The 25,145-nt window shown below is 49.4% G+C and overlaps 1 protein-coding gene across 2 annotated transcripts; it reads left to right on the top strand.

Moving 5' to 3' along the window:
- Positions 1 to 4,178: 4,178 nt before the first annotated feature.
- On the top strand, positions 4,179 to 25,145 carry POMK (protein O-mannose kinase). Of its 2 annotated transcripts, none has more exons than XM_075556581.1 (5): positions 4,179 to 4,306; positions 14,900 to 14,987; positions 17,655 to 17,728; positions 18,080 to 18,380; positions 22,713 to 25,145. In XM_075556581.1, the coding sequence occupies exons 4-5, from the start codon at positions 18,099 to 18,101 to the stop codon at positions 23,481 to 23,483; spliced, it is 1,053 nt and encodes a 350-aa protein (XP_075412696.1). In that variant the 5' UTR covers positions 4,179 to 4,306; positions 14,900 to 14,987; positions 17,655 to 17,728; positions 18,080 to 18,098; the 3' UTR covers positions 23,484 to 25,145. The 2 variants fall into 2 exon arrangements, with proteins under 2 accessions (XP_075412696.1, XP_075412697.1); XM_075556582.1 differs by lacking the exon at positions 4,179 to 4,306 and adding an exon at positions 4,568 to 4,850.

Raw genomic sequence — 25,145 nt, 5'->3', positions numbered from 1 at the left:
GGAGCCAACAAACTCAGGGACAAGGGAATAATGAGATCCAAAATTGATGATGAGGACGGTGTAGAATACCTGGTGGGGTTTGAGAGCCAAATTGAAGATGAGCATGATAGTGGGACAGGAGGAAAGTGAAAGGAAATAGAGAACAAAAGTATGCAAAAGCTATTTATAGAGGTATAGGTATAGACATGTATATATGTAAATGCATTAATTTATAATGATAGGGATATAGGTCAATGTACCTATATTTATATGTTAAGTATTAAGATAGCAGACAGACTTTGGACCTCTATTCAATGCCTCCCTAAACACACAAGAACACTTTGTTCTAATAACCTGGCACTCTTTGATACTCACCTTCCTGACACATTCACTGAAGACATAATGGGTGCGTAGGCAAATGTGAAGAAAATGGATGGTGCCCAGCTATCAAAAGATAACATCTGGGGTCTTAAAGGCTTGAAGGTAAGCAAGTGGCTATCTAGCAGGAAAGCACACCAGTCATGTGATCATGACGTGATCAGGTATCAGGTATCAAAAGATTCAAAACAATTATATTAATGTGAACAACAGGGTCGGAGTGGAGACCCAGACAGAGCCCATCTGTAAGCAATTGGACATGTCCCCACAGAAGGGTCATAAGGAAGGGACGGTTAAGCCAAGGTGCAGTATAGTACCGAAGAAACACGCAACATTCCTTTAGTTCCTGATTGCTTCCTCCCCGCTACTATCATGACCCAGTTTTACCTAACAAATCCAGCTAGACTGGAGTAGGCACACTGGTGCAGATAGAGCTCTTGACACATGGGATCCAGCACAGATAAAACCCTCCGGAACAGTAGTGGGAGTTGCGATTCCGTGAAGCGATGGGGAGGTGGGGGAAGAAAGGGGCACCGATCAAAAGGTTGGAAATAATAATATGTAATTAATCAACGATTCACAAAGGTGGGAGTGTGTGGGAGGGAGGGGGAAAAGAGGAGCTGATACCAAGGGCTTGAGTAGAAAGAAAACGTTTTGGAATGATGATGGCAACATATGTACAACTGTGCTTAATACAATTGAAAGATGAATTTTTATAAGGTTTGTAAGAGCACCTCAATAAAACTATTTTTAAAACAACAGTAATTTAAACAAACCCCAGTGTGGTAAGGATATAAAGATACAGCTGGCTCACGGAATACTCGTAACTGCCCAGCAGAGCACCCAAAACCACGCCCGTGAACTGGACCATCTGTCAGTGGCTGCTGCCAAGTGAGGAAGTGACTGCCCTCCCTCCCCAGCTGTCACCTGCCCGCCCACCCCCACCCCTGTGTTCATTCGCCACCAATACTAGGCTCTGTTTAGTGCATCTGCTATGGCAGCTCCCCTAGACAAAGTTGGGGGCTGCTGAGGCTGGCTGCTCCCTTGAAGACTGACAGGCCTGGGCACTCTGTGTGGGGTCACTAGGCGTCAGGATCAACAGGATGGCACTGGGGTTTTTTTTTTAATATATGGTTCAACAGCATATCTGATTAATAGAACCTAAATGACATCTAGCACACTCCACTACAAAGGAATCTAGAATAATTTTATAGCTTCCCAGCCTCTAAGCGCCGACAGAGCACACGAATTTGCTGTGTCTGCGCCCAGCAACTAAATCTCATAGATCAGTGACTAATGTTTGTGCAATACTCAAAATGCCAAACTGCAACTGAAATTGGATGGAGTAGAATAACCTTCTCAAGACAAATTTAGGAGCAAAATATATTTGGGCAGAGTGTGATTTTTAACACTTTACATTGCTAGTTTTCTTCTGCTTTTAGATTCCAAACATCTCCAAGTTTTACATTTGAGGTTGCCCTATGTAGTGTAATCATGTAGGCAATTTATTAACTTACAACGAGAAATGTAACCAGGAGGCAGAACAATCATGCCTATCATCAGCCCAGCCACTTGGCATTTTCTGCCTTTAAATTAAAATATCATCAAAAGTTTGCTCAGTGAGCAGTTCCACACCAAACTCCGCTCCTGAGAAAGAGGAGGCTTTCTGCTCCCTGGGAGATTACTGCCTGAGAAACCGGCAGGGGCAGCTCTGCTTTGTCTGAAGGGGCTGATGGGTTCCTGGCGAGTCAGAATCAACTCAATGGCGGTGCGTTTGAGCTTCAAAGGGACTTATTTGCACATATTTGAAACTAACCATTTTTATTAGAAAATGTTTTCATGGGCTCATTTTGTCTAATGAATTGATTGAAAAATATCAAAACTTTAATTTCTCAGTGACGCAACGCCCTGATGGAAGTGTGGAATGATGGCAGGCTCTGGGAGCTCTGATGGAGCAGCTGGGTCCATGGCCTGGCGGCACATTTCTTTTCTGGGACCAACAGGTCTCAACAGCCTGTCTCTACAGGACTGGGGGGTTCAGGACACCCCCCCCTCGTCACAGTCCCTGCATTGCAGTATGTATGGTGCGGAAACAGTGGTGGGATCAGACGGCTGGGGCCTTGTGTCAGGGAAGGCCGTGGTCCTTGCTAGTTACTGTTTACTGTCGTGCAGTAACAAAGAAAGTCCTCGTCGCACTCAGGGAGAAGACTGCATGTGGGATTCTGTCTAGAACCAAGAAACACTTGCTACTTCCAGAAAGAGATCAAAAAGGGCCTTCCTGACATATAGAGAAAATAGCTCTTCTGGTGCCTGCATTGGGCATCCAGCTCCAGAGCTGGGAGAAAACAGTTCTCTGTTCTTCAGACCCAGTCGCTCTGTGCTGTTTTATACTGGTGGCACACGTGCACTGGATCTGCTCGCTCCATCTGCTCTGCTAGTGGATGCTGTTCCCATTCTTCTACCTGAAATCCTTGTTCCGCTAACAGATGACAAATGTGCTCCTAAAATTCGCCACACTGTACGAAATCCCGCAGTGAAAACTACAGGGCCACGAATAAATGCACACAGACCTCAAGAACCTGTTTACTAAAAGATAGGAACGGAACAAAAATGGCAGTGCGGTGAGAGCGCGTGTCAGCTTGTTCATCTTTTCTCCGTTTATCAAGTGACCTACTGGTCCAGGTTTGAAGACGTTAGTTTCTTTATACTGAGATGTCATCCATACTGAAGGCTGCAGTCCTTCATCTCCATCAGCAGGTGCTTCAAGTCCTCCTCACTGTCAGCAAGCATGGTTGTGTCATCTGCATATTTCAGGTTGCTAATGCGGCTGCCTTCAATCCCAGCACCAAGTTCTTCTTCATATAAACCAGCTTCTTGGATATTTGCTCAGCGTACAGATTGAATAAGTACAGATAGTACTTGATAATGGTTCATGATAATCTACTGCCTCTTGAAATGGTTGGCTGTGTATTCCTTCCATCTTTTCTAGATGATTCTTGCATCGTTCAATATTTTGCCCATAAAATTCTTCATTCTGAGGAAATTCACTGCCATCGAGTCAATGCTGACTCATAGCAACCCGATCTGGGTTTGCAAGATAGGAACTGTTTCCGGGAGTAGAGAGCCCAGTCCCTCCCGAGGAGCTGCTGGTGGTTTCGAACTGCTGACCATGCTGATGTCCACTGAGGAGATTCTAGTTATTTTAATTTTCATTGTTTGGACGTTTGGTGTATAATACTCTTTAAAAATAAAGTTATATAACCTGACTTTCAATATGCCAACCGCTTCCTCCTCATTTTTGTCTCAGTGCACAATGCTTGAAAGCAGGCCTGATGCGTTGAGAGGTCTTTGAATCTTCACTCCGATTGCCTCCTTCGCCTTTTCCAAATGCGCCCTCTGCTCTGAACCCTGTCCAGGTTCCTGTCGGCCTCGCTCTGAAACGTGAGGAACCTCTGTAGTCTCCTTGACACCTGTGGTTCTCGCCCTTCTGCATTGCCCTCCTCACCTGGAGACCTTCTGAAAGAGCAGCTTTTGAAGCTTGAAACTGCCCCTCCAGTTTCAACAACTCTGAGATGCGAGCAGAGAATTTGCATTTCTAACAAATCGCCCCGGAGGCCCTAACGATGCTGGTGGGCGACCCCGCCGCTTCGCAAAACCTGAGCGCTGTGACAGAGCGCGGCACTTACAGCTCCTCTGCGCATGACCAGGCTGGGCGCCTGGGTGCGTCCTGCTGCGTCCAAGAGCAGGAAGGCGGCCGTTCACCGTCCCCACGTGCTCCGAACCACGGAGCCAGATGGGGACCCGGCCCCTCCAGCCTCGGGCTGCACCCCGGCAGGCCCAGGGGCGCGTCGGCCGGCGGCCACCAGGGGGCAGCGTGCGCGCCGGCTCTCCGGGGCTCGCTTCCGGCCGCGCGGCGCGGGGGCTGCGGACCGGGCCCAGGGGGCGGCAGGTAGGCAGGCGCTGCGGGCCGGGGCTGCGGGGGCGGCCTCCCACCTGGGCCGAGACGCCGGGCCCGGCCGGGAGCCAGGGCCGCCTGCTGGGCGCGCAGGACAGCTCGGGGGCCGGCCGGGCCTGCCGCAGACCGGACGGTGGGCCGCGGGCCGGTCCCCGAGCTGCCTCCCGTCCCCGCCGCGCCCGCGGCCCGGTCCCCGCCCGGAGTCCAACCCGGATCCCGCCGCGGGCGGGCGGGCGGGGCGCGGTGAACGGCAGCCCCGCGGCCGGGCTCCCCAGCATCCGGGCCCGACGCCCTGCGGGCGGCTGCGGCCCGAGCTTTCCTCCCGCCGGGGCGGGCGTTCGTCCCGCTCGCGTGCAGTGCGCCCTGCTGAGTGTACTCGTAGACTGGAGCTGGAAAACAAACAACAAGATTTGACCACACGACGTGCGGCACCGGGAGCGCCGGTGTCGGAGGCTCGCCTTCCTAGCTGGCATCTGGGTGTGCTTCTCCGCCGGCCTGGTGCGCAGCCACCGCCTGCCACCCACTGCAAGCCTGCACGGTACTGTGAGCGCGCAGGGTCGGCCGGCCTCCACTGGGAAGGCCTGGCGACCGACGTCTCCAAAGAGAACAGCCCAAACCCTGGTTCCTTCTGTCGTGCAGGGGACCGCCCAGATCCCCCAGCATCTCGGCCGCTAGCCGCCACCTTTCTTGTACAGCCCCTACGGCGAAGTACACAGCAGAGTAATGACGTTAGCTAGTGCTTTCGGAACCTTTATTGGCAAAATAGGATTCTTTCCCAAATATTGTTGGAGCCTGTAAATTGGTAAAAAGCCATCAATTCTTCAATCATCCTTAGTCAGCGTCTAGCCTTCACATTCATGATGTAATTGAAAATACCATGGCTTGGGACCAGGTGCTCTCGTGGTGATATCTTTGCTTTTTTGAACACGGATTTAACCAGTGAAATAATATTGTTTCATTTCTTGACTGTTTCCATGGCGGGGGTGGGGGGGCATTGATTGTAGATCCAAGTAAAATGAAATCCTTGACAACTTCAGTCTTTTCTTCATCTGTCATATTGTTGCTTATTGGCCCAGTTGTGAGGATTTGTTGTTGTTACAGTGTAATTCATACTGAAGGCCGTATTCCTTGATGTTGGTCGGTAAGTGCTTTCAGTCTTATTTGCTGTCAGTGCGCAAAGTTGAGTCATCTGCATATTAGGGTCTTCTTCCCATCCGGATGTTACATTCATCTTCATAATCTAGAGGGTCTTCAAACTACTGCCCGAGGGCCACATGCGGCCTGCCGAGGACGTGTATCCCGCCTGCTATTTTTGCCTCGTTTGTTTTTTTTTTTTACTTCAAAATAAGATATGTGCAGTGTACATAGGAATTTGTTCATAGTTTTTTTAAAAACTATAGTCCGGCCCTCCAACAGGTCTGAGGGATAGTGAACTGGCCCCCTGTTTAAAAAGTTTGAGGACCCCATTCTTAAAAAATTTGTTCAGCCTAGAGCAGGGGTGCTCACACTTTTTCAACATGGGAGCTATTTATTAAATGATCAAATCAAAATGATCTACCAACTACAAAAATGCAAAACATTTATTTTTATTTATAGATTTATTACATTCATAAATGCATTGAGAGTTCTTTATATGTACAATATATGTTTATGTACCTTGCATAACCGCATGAATCCATATTGCACAACACAACACAACTATGTACATTTTTGTCATGATCTGAGTTGACTCTGATGACCTGCACTGAATGGAATGAGCCAGGGATGCATAATCTGGACAGTAGCTGCTGACAGCCAACCTCAAGAACACTTCCAATGATCATCGGTCATGGTGGAACTGTACTTGGACTTAATGATCTTGATGTGGGAAAAGGCTGACTCACATCAATAAGTAGAGCTGAATAATGTAGTCAAGGAGGTAGCACATTTTCTCATGTTTGGGCACTTTCCCTCTATGAGTAAGTTCCAGAACTGTTCATGTGCTCTGGACTTCAGCTGAATGTCGGCTTGTAGTGTCCGAATCTCCCATTCTGTATGAAAGTGATACGTTTTTGTCTTCTTACTTGGTCTGGCCCCCACCCATTTTAATACACTTCTTACGTTTAAGAGAAAATAAAACCAAGGCCTAAAAATTGTCGCTAACTTAGCTCGTCAGTTTTGCTGCACTTAGTGCAGTTGTTTGCACATGCGTTTGACACTTAAGATTGCATCTGATTGGCTTCGCTGGATATCAAGTAAGTGGCGGGATTGATGACAGGCTTACGTCTGTTTTTTTAATGCCATGCAATCTACCCACACTACATTTGCGATCCACTAGTAGATCGTGATCGACGTGTTGAGCACTCCTGGCCTAGAGATTAAGTATGGGGATAGGATACACACCTCATGGATACCTTTTCTGATTTTAAACCATACAGTCAACCCGTATTCTGTTTGAACAACTGTTCCTTGGTCTGTGTACAGGGTCTACAGGAATACAATGACGTGTTTTGATATGACCCATCTTTTTTTAATTAAATCTTTTATTGGGGGTTGTGCAACTCATCACAATCCACACATCCATCCATTGTGTCAAGCACTTTTGTACATTTGTTGCCCTCATCATTCTCAAAACATTTGCTCTCTACTTGAGCCCCTGGTATTCGCTCCTCATTTTTCCCCTCCCTCCCGGCGCCCCCCCCCCATTACCCATCTTTTCAATGTGATCCACAATTTGTGATGACCTGCACAGTCACATGCCTCTGCGTATCAACAAAACAGGTAAACATCTTTTGGGTATTGTCTCCTTTCAGCCAATATCCATCTTGGTATCAGTGATCTCTCTTGTTCCATGCTCTTTTTTGAATCTGGCTGGCATTTCTAAGAGTTCCCCATAAGTGGGTTCACTTACACAAAATCTCACCAGCATGCAATATGGAGGATAATGCTAGATAACTCCCGTGTTCTGTTGGATGGCCTTTCTTTGGAAGAGGCCCTGCAGATAGCGCTCTTCCAGTCAGTTGGCCAGGTAGCTGTCGTCCAAGTTTCTTCTCACAGAATGCTGAGCACTTGCAATACGGCATGCATATGTTGAAACATCTCCGTTGGAATTCCATCAATTCCTGGAGCCTTGGGATTTTTTTTTTTCTTTGGTGGTGTTTTGGCACCGTCTTCACGGTGGCTTTTACATCTCGCTTCAGTACCATTGGTTCTTGATCATCTGATTGTCCTGAAAGGGTTGAACCAGTTCCTTTGGCCCAGCGACTGTGTGTTGCTCCGCCTTCTTTTGGTGCTGCCTGAGTCCTTCCATCGGGCCTCGGGAACCCTTCGTGTTGAAGGCAGGGACTTGAATTTTATTTGGGTTCTTTCAGCCTGAGAAGTGCCGTGCATATCTCCTCCCCTTTGGTTTTCTAACATGTCCGTATCATACTTTGCTTTGTCTTCTTGAGCAGTCTTTTGAAATCTTCTGTTCGGCTCTTCTACTCCATCATTTCTTCTGTTCACTGCAGCGACTCCTTATTACATCGCAACTTAAACACTGCAAGTGGCATCCACCCTGTTATTTTCTCTCCCTTTGCCTCATCCTCCTTTCCTCCCTCCCTCCTGGCCTTTTAAGGACTCATTGCTTTGTTTGTATGTAATGTCCTTGATGTCATCCCACAATCTGTCTGGTCTTCGGTCCGTGAGACCCAAAGTATGAGGGTATTACACCTGAATATAGGGACCTTCTCAAGTCTGGCTTTGATGCATTGCGCACCACAGGTTAGAAAGCAGGACTTTCCGGAGGCTAAGCAGGGAGAAAAACGAGACTCCTCCAGTAAAGATGTATTGCCTCAGAAACCCTTGAGGGCAGTTCTGCCCTGCTCTCTGGGATTGCTGGGTGTGCATGTGTAAGCAGCATTTTGTACCTGATGGTTGGGAGCCTTTGAGTGGAAATGAAGAAAGTGAACAGGAGAGGCTGCGTGGACTAGAGAAGGACAAGCACGTGTGGATGTACAATGAAGCTTCTTGTGTCAGTCTGGGTGGACTAGGGAAACAAATTCATAGATACTCATGTGTATAAGAATGAGCTTGATATATATAAAGAGCATTTGTACATTAAGAAAACATCCCAGCCCAGTCCGGAACAAGTCCATAAATCTGGTATTAGCCCATATGTCCAATATCAATCTATAAATTCCTCTTCAGACTCACACAACGCATGCAATGACGCCAAATGCAGGAAGATCACAGGCCAGTGGGTGGAGTTCTATGGATCCAGTGGTAGTGGATGGAAGCACCTCAATGCATGGCACCTCCACCTCCAGGGCTCTAGCGTAGCTGCATGTGTCTTGTTATCAGGAAGATGAAGCAGAGAGTCTGTGTCTGCCCTTCAGTGAGTTATTTATCTCCTTTGAGGCTCCAAATGAGGTCATCAGGCTGCAACCTGGTTGACAGGCTAGAGTCCACCCCTTCACAAGTTGACAGGAGTTACATAACTACCACACTTCTAGACCCTTCACTTGCACAGAGCTCTTCTGTGAGGTTCAGCCCCACAATCGAACAGGCCCAAGGGTCGGTTGTGTAATTGAACAAAATTAAAGAGATATCAGACAAGATAAGGCATTCGAATGCTTACCTCAGGGACGGCCATGATCTCAGCAGCAAGGTCCACGCAGAGAGCGTAAATATATTTTCAACCAAAGCTTATGTTCACTTAGGGACGCACAAGCCCCCTAATTACAGGTAACCCACATACGTAGCAGGAAGGGGTTGTACAATAGGCATATGTGCTTCAGGATGGGGATGAGCTAGGGCTGTACAAGCAAGGAAGGGGAGCCACCAGGGGCATACATGTGACAGGAAGGCGTACACGAAACAAGTTGGGCAGATGATAGAGTCAAGATGGCAGCCTAACCTTGGTCCTCCCTGAGTTGGCTTGACCTTAGTCTTTGAGCTCTCCTTCAGGGGAACAATCCATTATCCTTATCAGAAGGGAGTGGGCTCTACTTAGGGTGGGACAGACTATAGGGTCTGGTTGCTCTAGAAGGCTGATAAGTCTCAGGGGGATAACCTTTAAGCTGACCTCCAAGTGTATAGTCATTGGCCACGTGGTAGCAAGCAGCCCCTTAGGTTTGGCATATTTTATGGGGGAACAACCTGGGGAATAACTTTTCTGTTTCCCACTCGCTTCCCAGGCCACGGGAGAGGGCCTAGCTGTGCTGTATTTATAATTGTACCTTTTTTTAAACATAGCTGAGCCCTCCTGTAAAAATAAACAAGACCACCTATATAAGCTTAAACACCAAAACAACCCAACCAGATGCCATTGGCTCTCAAACTGTCGCATGAAACCGTCCTATCCCTTGGGCCCATTCTGACCTGTACCTACCCTATAGGGCAGGAGAACTGGCCCTGAGGGGTCTGAAGCCGCATTTCTTTTTTTTCCTATTTGAATACTTTTTAATTAATAATAATAGGGATGCTTATAACACTATGTGGGGTAACGTGGATGTCAATACATAAAGAAAATTATTAGAATCTACCGTAAAAGATGTTTGCGTTCCATTAAGAACTAATGGCTATTAGTGGCAATTCCAGAGCTTTTATGAGCTAACAGTTTAACTCAAAGTGGATATGATGCAGTGAAATTTAATTCTTAAAAATAAACATTTTATTGGGAGTTCTTACAGGTCGTTAAAAAATAATTTTATTGGGGGCTCATGCAACTCTTATCACAATCCATCCATCCAGCCATTGTGTCAAGCACATTTGTACATTTGTTGCCATCATCATTCTCAAAACATTTGATTTTAACTCCTTATTCTTTTCCCCTCCCTCCCTCATGAACCCCCAATAACCCATAAAGTATTTTTTTTCATGTCTTAAACCGCCCAAAGCTGTACTTCTTTAAATCAGCGGCAAGCCTCGTCTTTCTCCAGCAGAGTGGCCGATGGCTTCCAACCCCTGACCTGATAGTAAGCAGGCGAGCACAGCTCATACGTCGCTGCACTACCAGGGCGCATTGGACCCCACGGGCTTAAAATCGGCCTGTACCCCGTGGGCTTTTCAGTAGCTGATCTTTTTTTTTTTTTCCCGGGTCTCACCCGTCTTTATTTATTTATTTATTTTTATTTTTTATTTTAACAATTTATTGGGGCTGATACAATTCTTTTCACAGTTCATACATATACATACATCAATTGTATAAAGCACATCTGTACAGTCTTTGCCCTAATCATTTTTTTCTCTTTTCTTCTTTTACATTTTATTAGGGACTCAAACAACTCTTACCACAATCCATACATATATATACATCAGTTGTATAAAGCACATCCATACATTCCCTGCCCCAATCATTCTCAAGGCATTTGCTCTCCACTTAAGCCCCTTGCATCAGGTCCTCTTTTTTTTCCCCCCTCCCTCCGCATTCCCCCCTCCCTCATATGCCCTTGGTAATTTATACATCGTTATTTTGTCATATCTTGCCCTATCCGGAGTCTCCCTTCCCCCCTTCTCTGCTGTCCCTCTCCCAGGGAAGAGGTCACATGTGGATCCTTGTAATCAGTTCCCCCTTTCCAACCCACTCACCCTCCACTCTCCCAGCATCGTCCCTCACACCCTTGGTCCTGAAGGTATCATCCACCCTGGATTCCCTGTACCTCCAACCCTCATATGTACCAGTGTACAGCCTCTGTCCTATCCAGCCCTGCAAGGTAGAATTCGGATCATGGTAGTTGGGGGGAGGAAGCATCCAGGATCTGGGGGAAAGCTGTGTTCTTCATCGATACTACCTCACACCCTAATTAAGCCATCTCCTCTCCTAAACCCCTCTATGAGGGGATCTCCATTGGCCGACACTTGGGCCTTGGGTCTCCACTCTGCACTTCCCCCTTCATTTAATATGATATATATATACATATATACACATACATATATACATATACACATATATACACATACATACACACACATATCTTTTTTTTTGCATGATGCCTTATACCTGGTCCCTTGGGCACCTCGTGATCGCACTGGCCGGTGTGCTTCTTCCATGTGGGCTTATTTGCTTCTGAGCTAGATGGCCGCTTGTTCACCTTCAAGCCTTTAAGACCCCAGACACTATCTCTTTTGATAGCTGGGCACCATCAGCTTTCTTCACCACATTTGCTTATGCACCCATTTGTCTTCAGCGATCCTATCATGGAGGTGTGCAGTCAATGATATGATTTTTTGTTCTTTGATGCCTGGTAACTGATCCCTTTGGGACCACTCGATCACACAGGATGGTGTGTTCTTCCATGTGGACTTTGTTGCTTCTGAGCTAGATGGCCGCTTGTTTATCTTCAAGCCTTTAAGACCCCAGTCACTATCTCTTTTGATAGCCGGGCACCATCAGCTTTCTTCACCACATTTACTTGTTCACCCACTTTGGCTCCAGCCGTTGTGTCGGGAGAGTGAGCATCATAGAGTTCCAATTTAATAAAAGAAGGTATTCATGCATTGAGGGAGTGTTTGAGTAGAGGCCCAAGGTCCTTCCGCCACCTTAATACTTGACCTATAAATATAGACACATAGATCTATTTCCCCATCCTCCTATATATATTTGCATGTACATGTCTTTGTCTAGACCTCCATGAATGCCCTTTGACTCCTAGCTCTTTCCTCCATCTCCCTTGACCTTCCTCCTGCCCTACTACCATGCTTCATCACCACCTGGGCTAGAGTATACCTCTTCTCTAAGCAACCTTACCCTTGATCATTTCCCACCAGGCCTGCCACTCCCCCTTCTCTACCATTTGGGGTCCCATGTTTTTCCCTTGTCCCTGGGTTTGTTAACACCACTTCCTTACCCCCCTTCCCACCCCAAGTACCCCCGGAACTGTCGGTCCCGTTGTTTTTCCTCCAGATAGTTCATCCAGCCTGTCCTATTCAGACAGACCTGTGGAGTCACTAACATGCACGAAAACTAGACAGAGGAAAACAAAGCAACAGTATACAACCAGACAACAAAACAACAAAAACAAACCACTGACAAAGAACAGAACAAAACAGTTCACAAGAGAAAAGCTTGTAGTTAGTTCAGGGATCGTTTGCTGGCCCTTAGGAGCGTTTTCCAGTCCAGTCTGTTGGGGTACCACGCCCTGGCCCCAAAGTCCACTTTCAGCATTCGCTGGGGACCTTGCCACTCCATTCCCTTGCTGTTCCGCTGCACTCCCCCAGTGATTTGCCTTGGTGTGGTGGGATCAGGTCAGGTGCAATTCCCACACTGTGTCTCCGGTGCTGTCCCCTGTATCGCCCTTAGTCATTGAGGAGCATCGTGTCTCATAGTAGGGCCAGCCATGTTGTTCTCTCTGTGGACTGGCTGAGTAGCTGATCTTTTACAACGAAATCTCCCAGCCTTTCTTAGGGGACCTCTGGGTGGAGTCCAATGGCGTGCTAACCCGGGAGCCGCCCAGGGACTCCTGCGGACTTAAGCCTCCTTTCCTGGGAAGCCTGACTCCGAGCGTGGAGGACAGGCCAGGAAGAATGGGTGCCTGGCATGGTGCTCTCGCGGTGTGCCCGCGCTGGAGAAGGCATGGCACGTCGGGCGGCTGCCAGGCAGGGCTGAGGAGCAGAGCCAGCGGGCGGAGAGGCCAGGAAGTAGGAGGAGTTTGAGTGGCCAGAAGTTGGTGCCTTTGCGTCCAGTAGACCTGCCGTCTGCCTGGCACTCCGGGTCCAGTGGTGGACAAGACAACAGGCAGGTCCAGCTCACGGAACAGGAGAGGAAGGCGCGTGCTGGCAGGAGCCTGGACCACTCAACAAAGCATGTCTGAGGACCTGGGATGGAGCGCGCAGCACAGGGAGGGGCCGGCTGGACCCCCGGGGCCCCAGGAAAAGTTTGGAACTTTATCAAGGGGCATAGGAGCTGCTGATGCTCTGAGGCAGACGATCACATGTGAACTTTAGGGCAACCAGCCTTTCATCCCGATGGCCTGGCCGTGGAGCCGACTCCGTGAGGGATGGTGCCAGGTGCGTCCTTGGAGAACTGTGCTCTGCACGCCGTCACCTGTGGCTTTTCAGAGGCAGATGCCAGACCTTTCTTTGGAAGCGAAGAGTGTTGACTGGAGGGAGCACTTGGGGGACCCGTCCGAAACACAGAGGTTTCTAGAACAAGTAGTCATCCATGAACTTAACACTGAATTAGTGCCCTGTGGCTGTCTATAAACCGTTACATTGTAAGGTATGTGAATTATTTGTCAGCAAAACCTTTAAAAAAATAAATCAATCGTATCAAATAATAGGGTAACTAGTAATTTTACTAATTCAAGCCCAAAATGAAAATCAGTTTCCTAGTCATTTGATTTAGTTTTGTGCATCTGGAACTGGATAATTAAAGAAAGACATTAAAGTAGTAATTAAATTGTATGTTTTCTTCTTGGTCAAGACAGCAAAAAAAAAAGACAAAAAACTTCCCTGTGTCTACAGCAATCTCAAAAGCATAATGTTGTGCATCTTAAAAGCAAGTTGCAAAAGGATATATGTAATATTAACAATTTAAAAAAAGCATTTTATTGGGAGCTCATACAGCTCTTATCACAATCTATACATTCATCCATTGGGTCAAGCACATTTGTACATATGTTGTCAACATTTTCTTTCTAGACTCCATGGTATCAGCCACTTATTTTCCCCCCTCCACCTTTCACCCTCCCTGTCTCACGAGCCCTTGATAATTTATGTTATTATTATTCTTACATGTTTTCACCCACTTTTCTGTTGTTCGTCTCTCTGGGAGGGGGTTATATGTGGATCGTTGTGATCGGTTCCCCCTTTCTCCCCTCACCGTGTATGTTTTAAAAAAACCATTAAGTAGATTCAGACTCATGGCAACTGTATATCATAGGGTAGAACTGCCCCTTTTAGTTATTTTTAACAGTTTATTAGCACTTCACCCACAGGTCCTACAATTCAATAATCATATCATGCAATTATCACCACATTCAATTCTAGAACATATCCTTCCGTGTACTCATTGCTATCCATGTAAATTTTTTTTCTAATTGTGGCAAAAGTATGTACAATAAGAGACTAGCTGTTTACTGGAACTGAAAGCCCTGTCTTCCTCTCGAGGAGCAGCTGGTGGTTTGGAACTGCAAACCTTGGGGCTGGCAGCCCAACGCAGAACCACTATGCCACCAGAGCTCCATCAATCCATTGGGCAGTTCACGTGCTCCTGTGTTAAAAATGCAAGGCGACTGTGGGAATTGTCTGCACTCGTGGTTCGAAACCTCACAGGGCATCCAGGTTACCTGGAGGGTGGCTGAGGTACAGGTGACTGGGCCTCACTCCCAACCTTCAGACTCGATGGGACAGGGACTGAAGAACATGCATGTTGACAGACTCCCAGGTGGGGCTGCGGCTGTACTCCTGGAACCCCAGTCTGAACATTGCTGCATCCACCAACCCTCCCAGGCACCTGGAGGGGTCACCGACCTTTCAGAAAAGGATAGCAGGGATGCAGAGGGGCTTCCGCACACATGTGATGTTTTATAACTTTTGTAAAAACCCCAAATAAATGGGATGCAGTGTTCTTTGATAAAGATGGGTAGGATGTTCATGATCTGACCTTGTGTTTTTTCCTCTGTGCAGACAAAAAGCCCCTGTTTGCTGTGGGAAGCATGGTCTGGAACAGAGACGGAAGTGGGAGACCACTGAGGAAACTGGCGTGGGAGCCCTGGTGAGAGCTGATGTCACTTTGTCTAGGGCGCCTCTCAGGGGGTGAGAAATGAATGAGCAGCTTTGGGTGCTGAGGGCTTCCTGGGTGGTCTGAAAAAAAAAAAAACAGTTTGAATGCTTAGCAGCTAGCCAAAAGGTTGGAGGTTCAGGTTCACCCAGAGGTGCTTGAAAGAAAAACCTAGTGCTTTTACTTCTGAAAGTACAGCCGTGGAAAACTGTGGAGGGAAGCTGGAGTCTGCTCGATGGCACACAACCATAGTAACTCATGATTCTGAGCGAGTGTCTTTCCTCTTGCTGTTGGACTCTGTGTTCCCTTGGGGAACTGTGTGTTCAAGTCTTTTTCCCGTTTTTTAAATTAGATTATGTCTTTATTATTGAAATCTTATATTTGAGCTGTCCATTGGGTGCCTGGAAGGCAGGTCTTGAGCTCTGAGGGGAGACCTGGAGTAGACACATCTGTCCGGGAGCCAGGAGCCTCTGGAAATGTAGGCATGAGATTGGAAAGAGCCTGTGTGGTTGGAGGGAGCCCCGGTGCCTTCAGCAGGTTGAGGTCAGAGAGGTGCAGAGGAGCCGACCAAGGAGGCTGAGAAGGAGCTGTCAGCGAGTGTGGTTTCCTAGAAACCAAGCCACCTCACTCAGCCAGATACCGCTGATGCTGATGATGTTGGATGGCATCTCAGTGACAGAAGGCCGCCCCAGAGGGTCTCCTGGGCTTCACAGGCGCGGATGGCGCTGCGTGGGTTTGAGTCACCAACCTTTTGCTTACTGAGCAGCCAAGCACTTCACTGTTGTGCCACCAGGCCTGCTTAGTGTGCGGATGGGGGGAACAACACCAAGGCCACAACTGGCCAGGTAATGAGGTAATGATGTGAAGGCTGCTGGCAGTGACCTTGGTGACCAGGTGTGAGTGCAGTAGCCATGCGCTGGCGAGGGCGAGTGCAGGAGGGAGGAAGTAGAGGTCATGGGGAGAGATCCTCTTTTCAGGGATTTTGCCAAAATAGAAAGAGAGAGTGGATCCAGAGTCAGGAAGGGGAGATGGGGAGCAAGCAGAAATATGGGGAGCTGATGGCGGACGTGGCGGGCGTGTCACAGTTGAGTAGTGAAGGATACCTTCCTGATTTAGGGTGTGGGAAGGGGATGGGCGCAAGAGGAGAGGCATTGGGGACAGGCCCTGGGCTGGCGTGGGGTGCAGGAAACTGGGGTGTTGGGTACTTGAGGAGATTGCATTTCTGAGTACTGCTGCTTTTGTCTCCCCTCTGCTCACACCCCAACATTATAGGACGAATGTCATTAGCTAAGGGTGAGGGCGGGGAAGTGGGCAGTGTAAGCATGAAGAAAGAGGGGGTTTGACTCAATCTGTGTAAGACCAGATGGACAGAACTTCTCAGATTGCAGTGAGAGAGAGAGAGAGAGAGAGAGAGAGAGGGAGAGAGAGAGAGTGAGTAACCACCAGCAGACCTTGGGGACATCTCTTTCAAAGGCATAGAGTTAGAGCAGAATTGGGGGGGGGGGTTAGAATTTAAAAGGAGCCCTGTTTTTGTAGCAGGAGTTTTGTGTAAGCCTCCTTCCTTTTCCTTCCCAGTGCCCACCTGAACCCCGCCCTGTTCCTTGGCGATGATAAGGTTCTGACGGATGTGCAGTCTTAGCCCCAGCAGTTCCTTCTCTGTAGCTGTGCACTTGGTTTGGAAATCGAGGCTGCTTTCGTGACTGCGATCCTCCAGACATGAATAGAGCTATTTTATTCTTACTGATCAGAGCCCTGGTGGCGTCATGGTTCCCAGCTGGGCTTCGATCCACAAAATCAGCAGTTCGAAACCACCAGTTGCTCTGTGGGAGAAAGATGGGGCGTTCTACTCCCGCAAGGAGTTACAGGCTTAGAAATCCACAAGAGCAGTTCAACCCTGTCATATGAAGCCGCTGATGGAGTCGGCATCAACTCGATGGCAGTGTGTTTGAGTATGATAGGATTCCAAGATGCGTCATTTTTGCTCATCTATGATTGTAGAGAACAAAGAAAGCCGTTGTCATTCAAACCAGGGGGGATTGTGACCTTCCATAGCAGAGGTAACCTTGCTGCAGGCTTTATTGCTGTTTGCGATCCCAGCTCACTGAGCCCCAGGGGACCCTGGGAAATAGTTGTCTCTCTTGCTTGTGGTGGACTGCTGGCTGCCTCTCCTGCTCCATTCTCTGCCTCGGGTGCTCTGCGCCTCCTTCATCCCCTCAATTCCCTCTCCTGTGATTCTCCCCGGGAGCTCATCACAGTTGCTTCTGGAGAGTCCTTTTGTTTTCCTGTTTATTTGGTCTTCCTCTCTAAATGCCCCACTCGGCTCCCAGAGGATGAGAATCTCATCTGGTTTGCTCACTAGCATGTTCCCAAGGCGGGGCAGACCACAGAGCCGACGCGTTGAATGCTGGAGCGGCCAGAGCACCGCAGTTTAGGTCAAGTGAGTCAAGTGGGACCAAGGAGAGCCTGGGGAGAGATGAGGCTCCTGGTCCAAGGGTGCAGAGGTCAGGGTATAGGAGGATAGCCCAGAGCCTTCCAGAGCCCAAGGGGTCCCCAGACTCTAGGGGGGGCCTGAGAAGGGGGCACTATTGGACTATTCAGGTCAGTCTGTGGGCATGGTGGCCATTTTTATTTAACAAAACCTTTTTTGGTCCTTCATGGCAGACAGCTCTCCAGCACCAGCTAAAGGGGAGCCTGGATGGAGACCTGAACTGGGGAACGGAAGACACCCCAGGAAGGTGAGCCAGCCCTTCCTGCCGCCCCCCTGTCTCTGACACAGGAGCGCGGTATTGGCATGAGGCAGGGTTAAGGGGCCCTGTTCTGCGATTCAGAACCACCTGGCCTGCTCCTGTGAGTTGCTATGATGCTGACAGGTTTCAGTGGGGCTCACGACGAGAATGCACGAGGAAGAGTGGCGATCGGCCCCCAGAAACCAGCCGCTGGCAGCCGCGTGGCCCACAGTTGGACTCACACACACACACACACACACACACACACACACACACACACACACACACACATACGGGGCCGCCTTTTGTTGGTTCGCTCTTCACTGACCCATTGCTTCTTGTTGCGTTGTCACATTTCAGGACCTCACGAAAAGCCGACATGGACAAGAAGCCCCAGGAGCATAGAAAGGGCGCGACGCCCTGGCAAGTCCCGCCAGTGGTGCTGCTGCTGCTGGCGATGGTGCTCATGAACGCCCTCCTCTACCTCTGCCTGGACCAGCTATTTAGTTCCCCTTCACAGCCCCCGGGGGGCCCCAGCCGCTGTCCGTCTGGGTCCTTCAGAGTGGGACAGATGACAAACTGCTCGCCGTGGCTGTCCTGTGAGGAGCTGCGGACGCAGGTGCGGCAGTTGAAGCGCGTCGGGGAAGGAGCTGTGAAGAGGGTGAGTGGCAGCAGACTCCGCCTTGGCTGGCCCCTGGGGGCCAGTGTCCTTCCCTGTCACAGAGCCCTGCACGTGTTTCTGCCCGGGCGACCCACATGCGGGGCTTATCCTATTGAAGTCACCCGAGCGAAGGAAGCAGCCAAGTGCATGAAGGGGCGCTTTGGCGTGTGACTCGGGGTTTCAGGAAAGGGGAGCAGTCAATACAGAGGCATGGTTAATTCAGTTATGGCCCCGCCACACGAGGACATGTTCTCAGCCACTCAGAAACCCCACTTAGCAGCATTCAAAAAGAGATCTTAGGATGGGTGATAAGTGGACAGGGGGAGACAAGTCTCAAGCACCCCACTCAGTGCCCACCACCCATTGCTGAGCTGGCGTCCTCATTCCAACACTTGTAAAGAAAGCAGAAGCAAGTGTCCCCACCATTCCCACCACCAGTCCAGCACACCTCCCAGCCCAGGCACTGACCCCTGCCCTCTCACGACCTCCACTCCCTCATCACGATGACTCATCGCTCAGGAGTCAGCTGGGTAGGACTCTTCCAGGGTTCCCTGTGACACTTAGTCTAAACCCACCCCTCGTGGCCTCTCTTAGAAGAGCAAGTTCCCTGGGGCCACAGGTGTGTCCTCTGCCTCTGGTCCCACAGCAAAGGGGCGCAGGACGAAGGATCACTAGTTGAATCCTTAGGTAAAACAAAATGCCTGTCTAACGTGGACGGGCTTGGCATTGTGTCCTCTGCCCGGAGCAGCACGCCCCATTACCTCCAGGCTGCACAGATCGGTTTGGGGAAGGCAGATGACCCGCGGTTTGCTGCCTTTCTTTTTAATCTCGAGAGCAGTATGTGTAATCTGGAGATTTGGTAGAGACAAGGGTCCCGCACCATCTCTGCTCACTTCCTCTTCAGTCCCCTTGCTGGGGGAGAACACGTGGAGAACCATACCTGTTAGGTTTTTAAACCCAAGATTCCTTTCAAAGGGCCTTGGCCTTACTCTCCCAACCCTCACCCCCCTCTGGGAGAGGCAGACCCAAGGCCTTAGGGGCTGCCCGTTTTCTAAAACATAGATCTAGGACAATGGTACCATTAGCAAGGTCACAGTGGTGCCTCTTCTAGCAGAGGGCAGGAGGTGGGCCGCCAGGGCATGATTGAGGTCAGACCCTGCTGTGGGCTGGCGGGCCTGCTCTTGTCCCAAACAGTCTCATTCTACGGGCCCAGCCCAAGGGAGTCACAAAGCACTGTGGGGAACTGGAGTTTTCATGGGTGAGTGTTATGATTTACTCTTTTCTTTTTAAAAATATTGTGGTGAGAATGTACCCAGCAGAACACAGGCCGCCTCAATCATCCCTGCATGGATGGTATCAGTAACGGAACTAGCATTCTCTTATATGGCGCGGCCAGCCTCGCTCTCCTTTTCCCAGTCACCCCACCACCTGGAATATGAGCTTATTGTCCTCGAAGCAAAAACACCCCTTTCTTCCTCCTTCCCACCGCTGTTGTCGTCAGGTGCCAGCCAGTCTCCTCAGGCTCACAGCCACCCAGTCCTGCGCCAACTTCACCATTGTCCCATTGCTGAGCTCATGGTGGCCTCGGTGTCAACCCCTCTCCTTGGGGGCCTTCCTCTTTTTCGCTGCCCTGCTGCTCGACCAAGCACGATGTCCTGTTCCAGAGACGTCTTTCCTGATGACGTGTCCAGAGTAGGAAGACAGAGAGGACAGGCTCCCTGTCTTTGCACTGAAGCTGCACTCTGGCTGGTTGGCTCCCGAGACAGAATTATTCGTCCGTTTGGCAGACCACAGTCCTTTCAATGTTCCTCTCCTGCACCACCATTCAGAGGTATCCATTCTCCCCCACCTGGCAACACCAGATCCCCTCTGGCTTCCTTGTGTTTACTGCCTCTTCTTATCAGTGAGACCGCACAGCTTTAGTCCCGCTGGCTGGTGTTTCTTAGCATGATGTCGTCTAGGGCCACCCAGGGGTGGCATTCATCAGGACTTCATTGCTCTTTTCTGGCTGAGTAGTGGTCCATTGTGTGTCTACACCACCTTTTTGCAGCTTTCAATGCTTTGTTCCCCCTTCTCCTTCTTTAAAATTAAAGCACACAGGAAGGATTTTGAATGGATCAGTGAAATGAAGACAACCCACTGCGATATGATATGTATGTTCGAATAATCTCATGGGTGTCCAAGCAAACTAAAATGCTATTTTATAAATGTACATTTTAATGCATGTTCCGCTCAGGGAGGGGATTTACTCTAGATTACTCTGTACTTGAATTTTTACCAAGCTCGGTATTCCTGTGTTGACTTTACCATTAGAAAGAGTGTTCTGGGAAGTGTTCAAGAAGCCTCTAAGTTGGAGATTCCGCGAACATGACTACAACCACCTCTGACGTGTGAAGACATAATGTTAGGAGGTGTAAACGGGTGTGGGTGAGCCCAGAGATGGAATGTTCTCTTGTTGATCTGAGGCTCAGCCGTGAATCTCACTTAGATAAGGGATCAGGAGGAAGTCACGTGGCCCATGGCTGAGCTGCTGCATTCTTCACTGCTGACTCTGCGTGACAGCTTCCCTAACTCAGCCACTCGTGCTGGGGTGGCCACGAGGAAGCAGGTGAGAGGAAGTGATGGATCCTAACCCAGAAGACTTTTGGGGTCCCATTCCAGGGTGCTGTGGGTCTACCAAGAGCAGGTGCACAATATGAAATGAAGGGAAATGAATATGTAATCTTGTAGCGGATGCACTAACCCTATGGGGAAAAAAACCCAAACCTTTTTTTAATAACAGTCTTATGGACAGGTAATTCACAGAGCAAAGCATCCAGTGGTTTGATCCTACTAAACAGAGTCGTGCAGCCACCACCACAGTCAAGTTTAGGACATTTCCCTCTTTCCCACACTCATTCTGAACAGCTCCCATTTACCCCGCCCCCTCCCCTGCCAGCACCCTAACAGTGATGACTCTTAATCCACCGATGAAAATAACTTTTCATAAAAATTATGATCCCTAGTAAAGTTTCTACAGCGTTGGTCCTGAAAGGTTTCTCTGAGAAGTTGGGGGCCGGCGGTTGCTACTGGGTTTTATCTAAGAACCTCCCTTCTCAGATCCAGACAGTCTTCCGAGTCCTCTCGCCCACCTCTCTCTGACATTGCCATGTTGGGGTTCTTTTTAGAAAACGTTAACTGTGAAAGTATTATATGTTCTTTACTGGAAAGTTATAGGCGTCCTGGTGGCACAGTGGCTACGCACTGGGCTGCTCACTGCAAGGTCAGCTGCTCAAAACCACCAGCCACTCCTCAGAAGAGCAGGGCTTTCTACTCTCGTAAAGCATTACAGGCTTGCCCCAGGGGCAGCTCTGCTCTGTCCTATGCGGTCACTACGAGTCGACACCGACTCCATGGCAGTGAGTTTGGTTTGGGTTTAACGTGTAGGAAGTTTGGGAAAGCACCAAAAGGATGAATGTGGGGGGCGGGGGTCACCCAGAATCTACCCTAAAAGGACAGCTGAGCTGCTAGAGCATTGCCTTCCATTTCCCAGGAACTGGATTTGGTCTCACTTTACACAGTTGGGACAGAATTGTGTGGCCCCACCCTTTGTGTCTTTTCTCATTTGCACCTTGACTTTTATCTGTTTTAAACGTCAAAAATATGTGCATTTTGCGGACTCCACACTATTCCGCTGACCAATCCAACCAGAATTTACTTAAACCCTGAACAGCTTCTCATCTTTTGATGGCCAGGTACTGGTGTCAGTTTCTGCTTCTTTCCATTCCAAGTTCCTTTGCTGTGTTCCATGGGATTTCCTGGCACCCTTGCTCCTCTCCCCCCCTTTGTGTTGCAGGAGTTTGGAGCTAGTGACCCTATTTGCCACCTTACGTCTACCCAACAAATCCTGGTCGCCATTTACAGAACAACTCCCAAGAGCCTGGAATGACAGTCAGCCCCTCCTCCCTCCTGCCCTGAGCCTTTACTCACAGATGTGATACTTTCCTTGGCACAGCGGTTAAACACTTTCTTGCTCACTAAAAGGCCGGTGGTTTGAGCCCACCAGCCGTCCCTTGGGAGAAGGATGAGGCAGTTTGTTCCTGTAAAGATGGACAACCTATGGGACAGCATGCCCCTCTGGCCTGGCCTGTCTCTGTGAATTGGAATCAACTGGAGAGCAGTGAGTTTGGGGTGATGCTTCCCACAGGGAATGTGGAGCATTTGGTCACAGTCAGTCTTGGGGTCTAGACAAAGGGCAACTCCAGGGGGAACCCGTGTCTCCTGCCTTTCCGCCACGTCTGGGAGTTGTTGGCGGGCATTGCTGTGTGACGCTGCCCTGTGGCTGTCTTCCAGGTCTTCCTGTCCGAGTGGAAGGAGCGCAAAGTTGCCCTCTCCCGGCTCACCAGTCTGGAGGTGCGAGAGGACTTCCTGCACGGCCTGCAGATGCTGAGGGCTCTGCAGAGCCCGCATGTTGTCACGCTGCTGGGCTACTGCGAGGAGGACAACACGATTCTGACAGAGTACCACCCCTTAGGGTCCTTGAGCAACCTGGAAGAAACCCTAAACCTTTCCAAGTATCAGCACATGAACACGTGGCAGCGCCGGCTGCAGCTGGCCATGGACTACGTGGGCATCATCAGCTACCTGCACAACAGCCCCCTGGGCATGCTGGTCATGTGCGACGCCAACGACCTGCCCAAGACGCTCTCCCAGTACCTGCTGACCAGTAACTTCAGCATCGTGGCCAATGACCTGGACGCTTTGCCCCTGGTGAACCACAGCTCCAGGACGTTTGTCAAGTGCGGCCACAGGGAGCTCCATGGGGACTTTGTGGCTCCTGAGCAGCTGTGGCCCTACGGAGACAACCTGCCTTTCCACGATGACCTCATGCCTGCGTATGACGAGAAGATCGACATCTGGAGGATCCCTGACGTCTCCAGCTTCCTCCTGGGGCACGTGGAAGGGAGCGATATGGTGCGATTCCATTTGTTTGACATCCACCAGGCATGCAAGAGCAAGAGCCCCGCAGAGAGGCCCACTGCCCAGGAGATTCTGGACACTTACCGGAAGGTTTGGAATTCCCTCCGAGATACGGCAGTGATTCAGACGAGAGAAATGCTGTAGAAACCCGCCCCGTCATGAATGTGATCATCAAAGCAGCTCTCCAAGCATGGTGGGGCTGCTGGAGGGTTGGTGTTGTTTGTTTGTTATTCGTCTTTGGCTGGCGTTTTGTGGTTGTTTTGCAGGGTAGCCATGGGGTTCTGCACCCCAGGCCCCGTTAGTGTCTGAGTGTGTGCTTCCTCTCCTGGCAGCCTGGGCTGCAGCGCACAGCAGACTTGATTTACATGTGGCTTCGCACCTGTAACCCCGATTGCTGCCTGGGGGGATGCCGAGGAGCAGGGGCTCTCCCCAGGTGTTTGGAAGACGCCACAGAGAGGCTTCACCTGCCCTAAGATGGCCTTACTAGCTTGTAAGAAATGCGTATGTGGAAACATTTCAATGGAAGTCTATTGAAGAACCATCTCAGCCCTCCCCCCCGCCCCCAACTTTTAAAATGGTAAGCTACGTACGGGGTCTCCACATGAGCAGGTGTGTTTTACAGTCTTAACGGGATTATCTTTACTGTTGGGGATGATTGCTCTGTGAAGCTCCTCCGCTTTCTTCTCACCAAGGAACGAAAGCGGAACGGAAATAGAAATGGCTTCACGTGTTGAACGGGTGGGAACAGAAATGTTTAGCACAGCACCCAGGGGAAGAGCCACGCCTTCTCCTGCCTCGTGAAACCCTCGAGTGCCGATCAGCTGAGTTTGCAGCGTGAATCGTTTCCTCCAAGTGTCGCTACTTCCTGGAAAGTGTCCGCCCGTCCGCGTGAGCAGCGCGATCAAGGCTTTCAAAAGCTCGTTCTGAACTGCCGCGGCCGACTGTGCAAACACAACCCTCATGGGACGTGCCCTCTCGACTTGGGGACTTAAAGTCACGGTTTCATGCGACAGCCCGGTTCATTGGCAAAATGTGTTTAGTGTGTCTGTTCTACCTTCAAGTTCATCCTATAGTGCCTGGGACCCGAACCGCTCCCAGCCAGCCAGCCAGCCAAGGCTGGGCGGTCGCTCTCTGTTCGCCTGGAGCAACAGAGGAAGGAGGGAGAGGAACAGGAAGAGGATATGGAATGTGTGGTCAAGAACTAACATTTTAATCTAAGATTCTGTAGAATAATCTCAATGCGGAACAGAACGTCTAATTCTCTCAGACTATAGTTTTTCTGGAGCCATGGAGGGTGGGTGAACCCAAAATATTGTGACTCTGAGAACATATTTAAATCTTACACCCAAAATACCCGCCCCCAAAGTCTTCTTAAAACCAAATACGTTTAGTTGTTTGAACTAATAATGTCTACCTTGAGCGTAGTACTCTTTTAAAAATTATGTACGGGATCAAAGTGACAACAGCAAGGTTCAGTAGGAGCCCTAGGGGGGCGGGGTGTGAGTTTATGTTAATAGCAGAGGATCCACTTAAAGGAGGGTGAGTGGGGAGGCCCAGTTTGACGCATGTAATCAGTGCCACTCAGTCATCCATGCAGAAACTGTTGGAGGAGCGTACATTCTGCTGGGGATAATTCTCAGTCAGTAAAAAATGAGAAACAAGACATGTATTGGTGTAGATTCTGAAAGGAGCTTCTAATCTTTTTGCAAGATTTTAAGTTGGAATTGGAACTTTCCTTTTTGACTGAATAAAAGTGAATCTTGATTTTTTTAAAAAAGTTCCCCTTGTACTTTTGTTCTCATTTGT

The sequence above is a fragment of the Tenrec ecaudatus genome, chromosome 8 (genome assembly GCF_050624435.1).
Source record: "Tenrec ecaudatus isolate mTenEca1 chromosome 8, mTenEca1.hap1, whole genome shotgun sequence".
Lineage (NCBI taxonomy): Eukaryota > Metazoa > Chordata > Mammalia > Afrosoricida > Tenrecidae > Tenrec > Tenrec ecaudatus.
The sequence above is the reverse complement of the archived record's forward strand: the minus strand, read 5'-3'. Positions and strand labels throughout refer to the sequence as shown.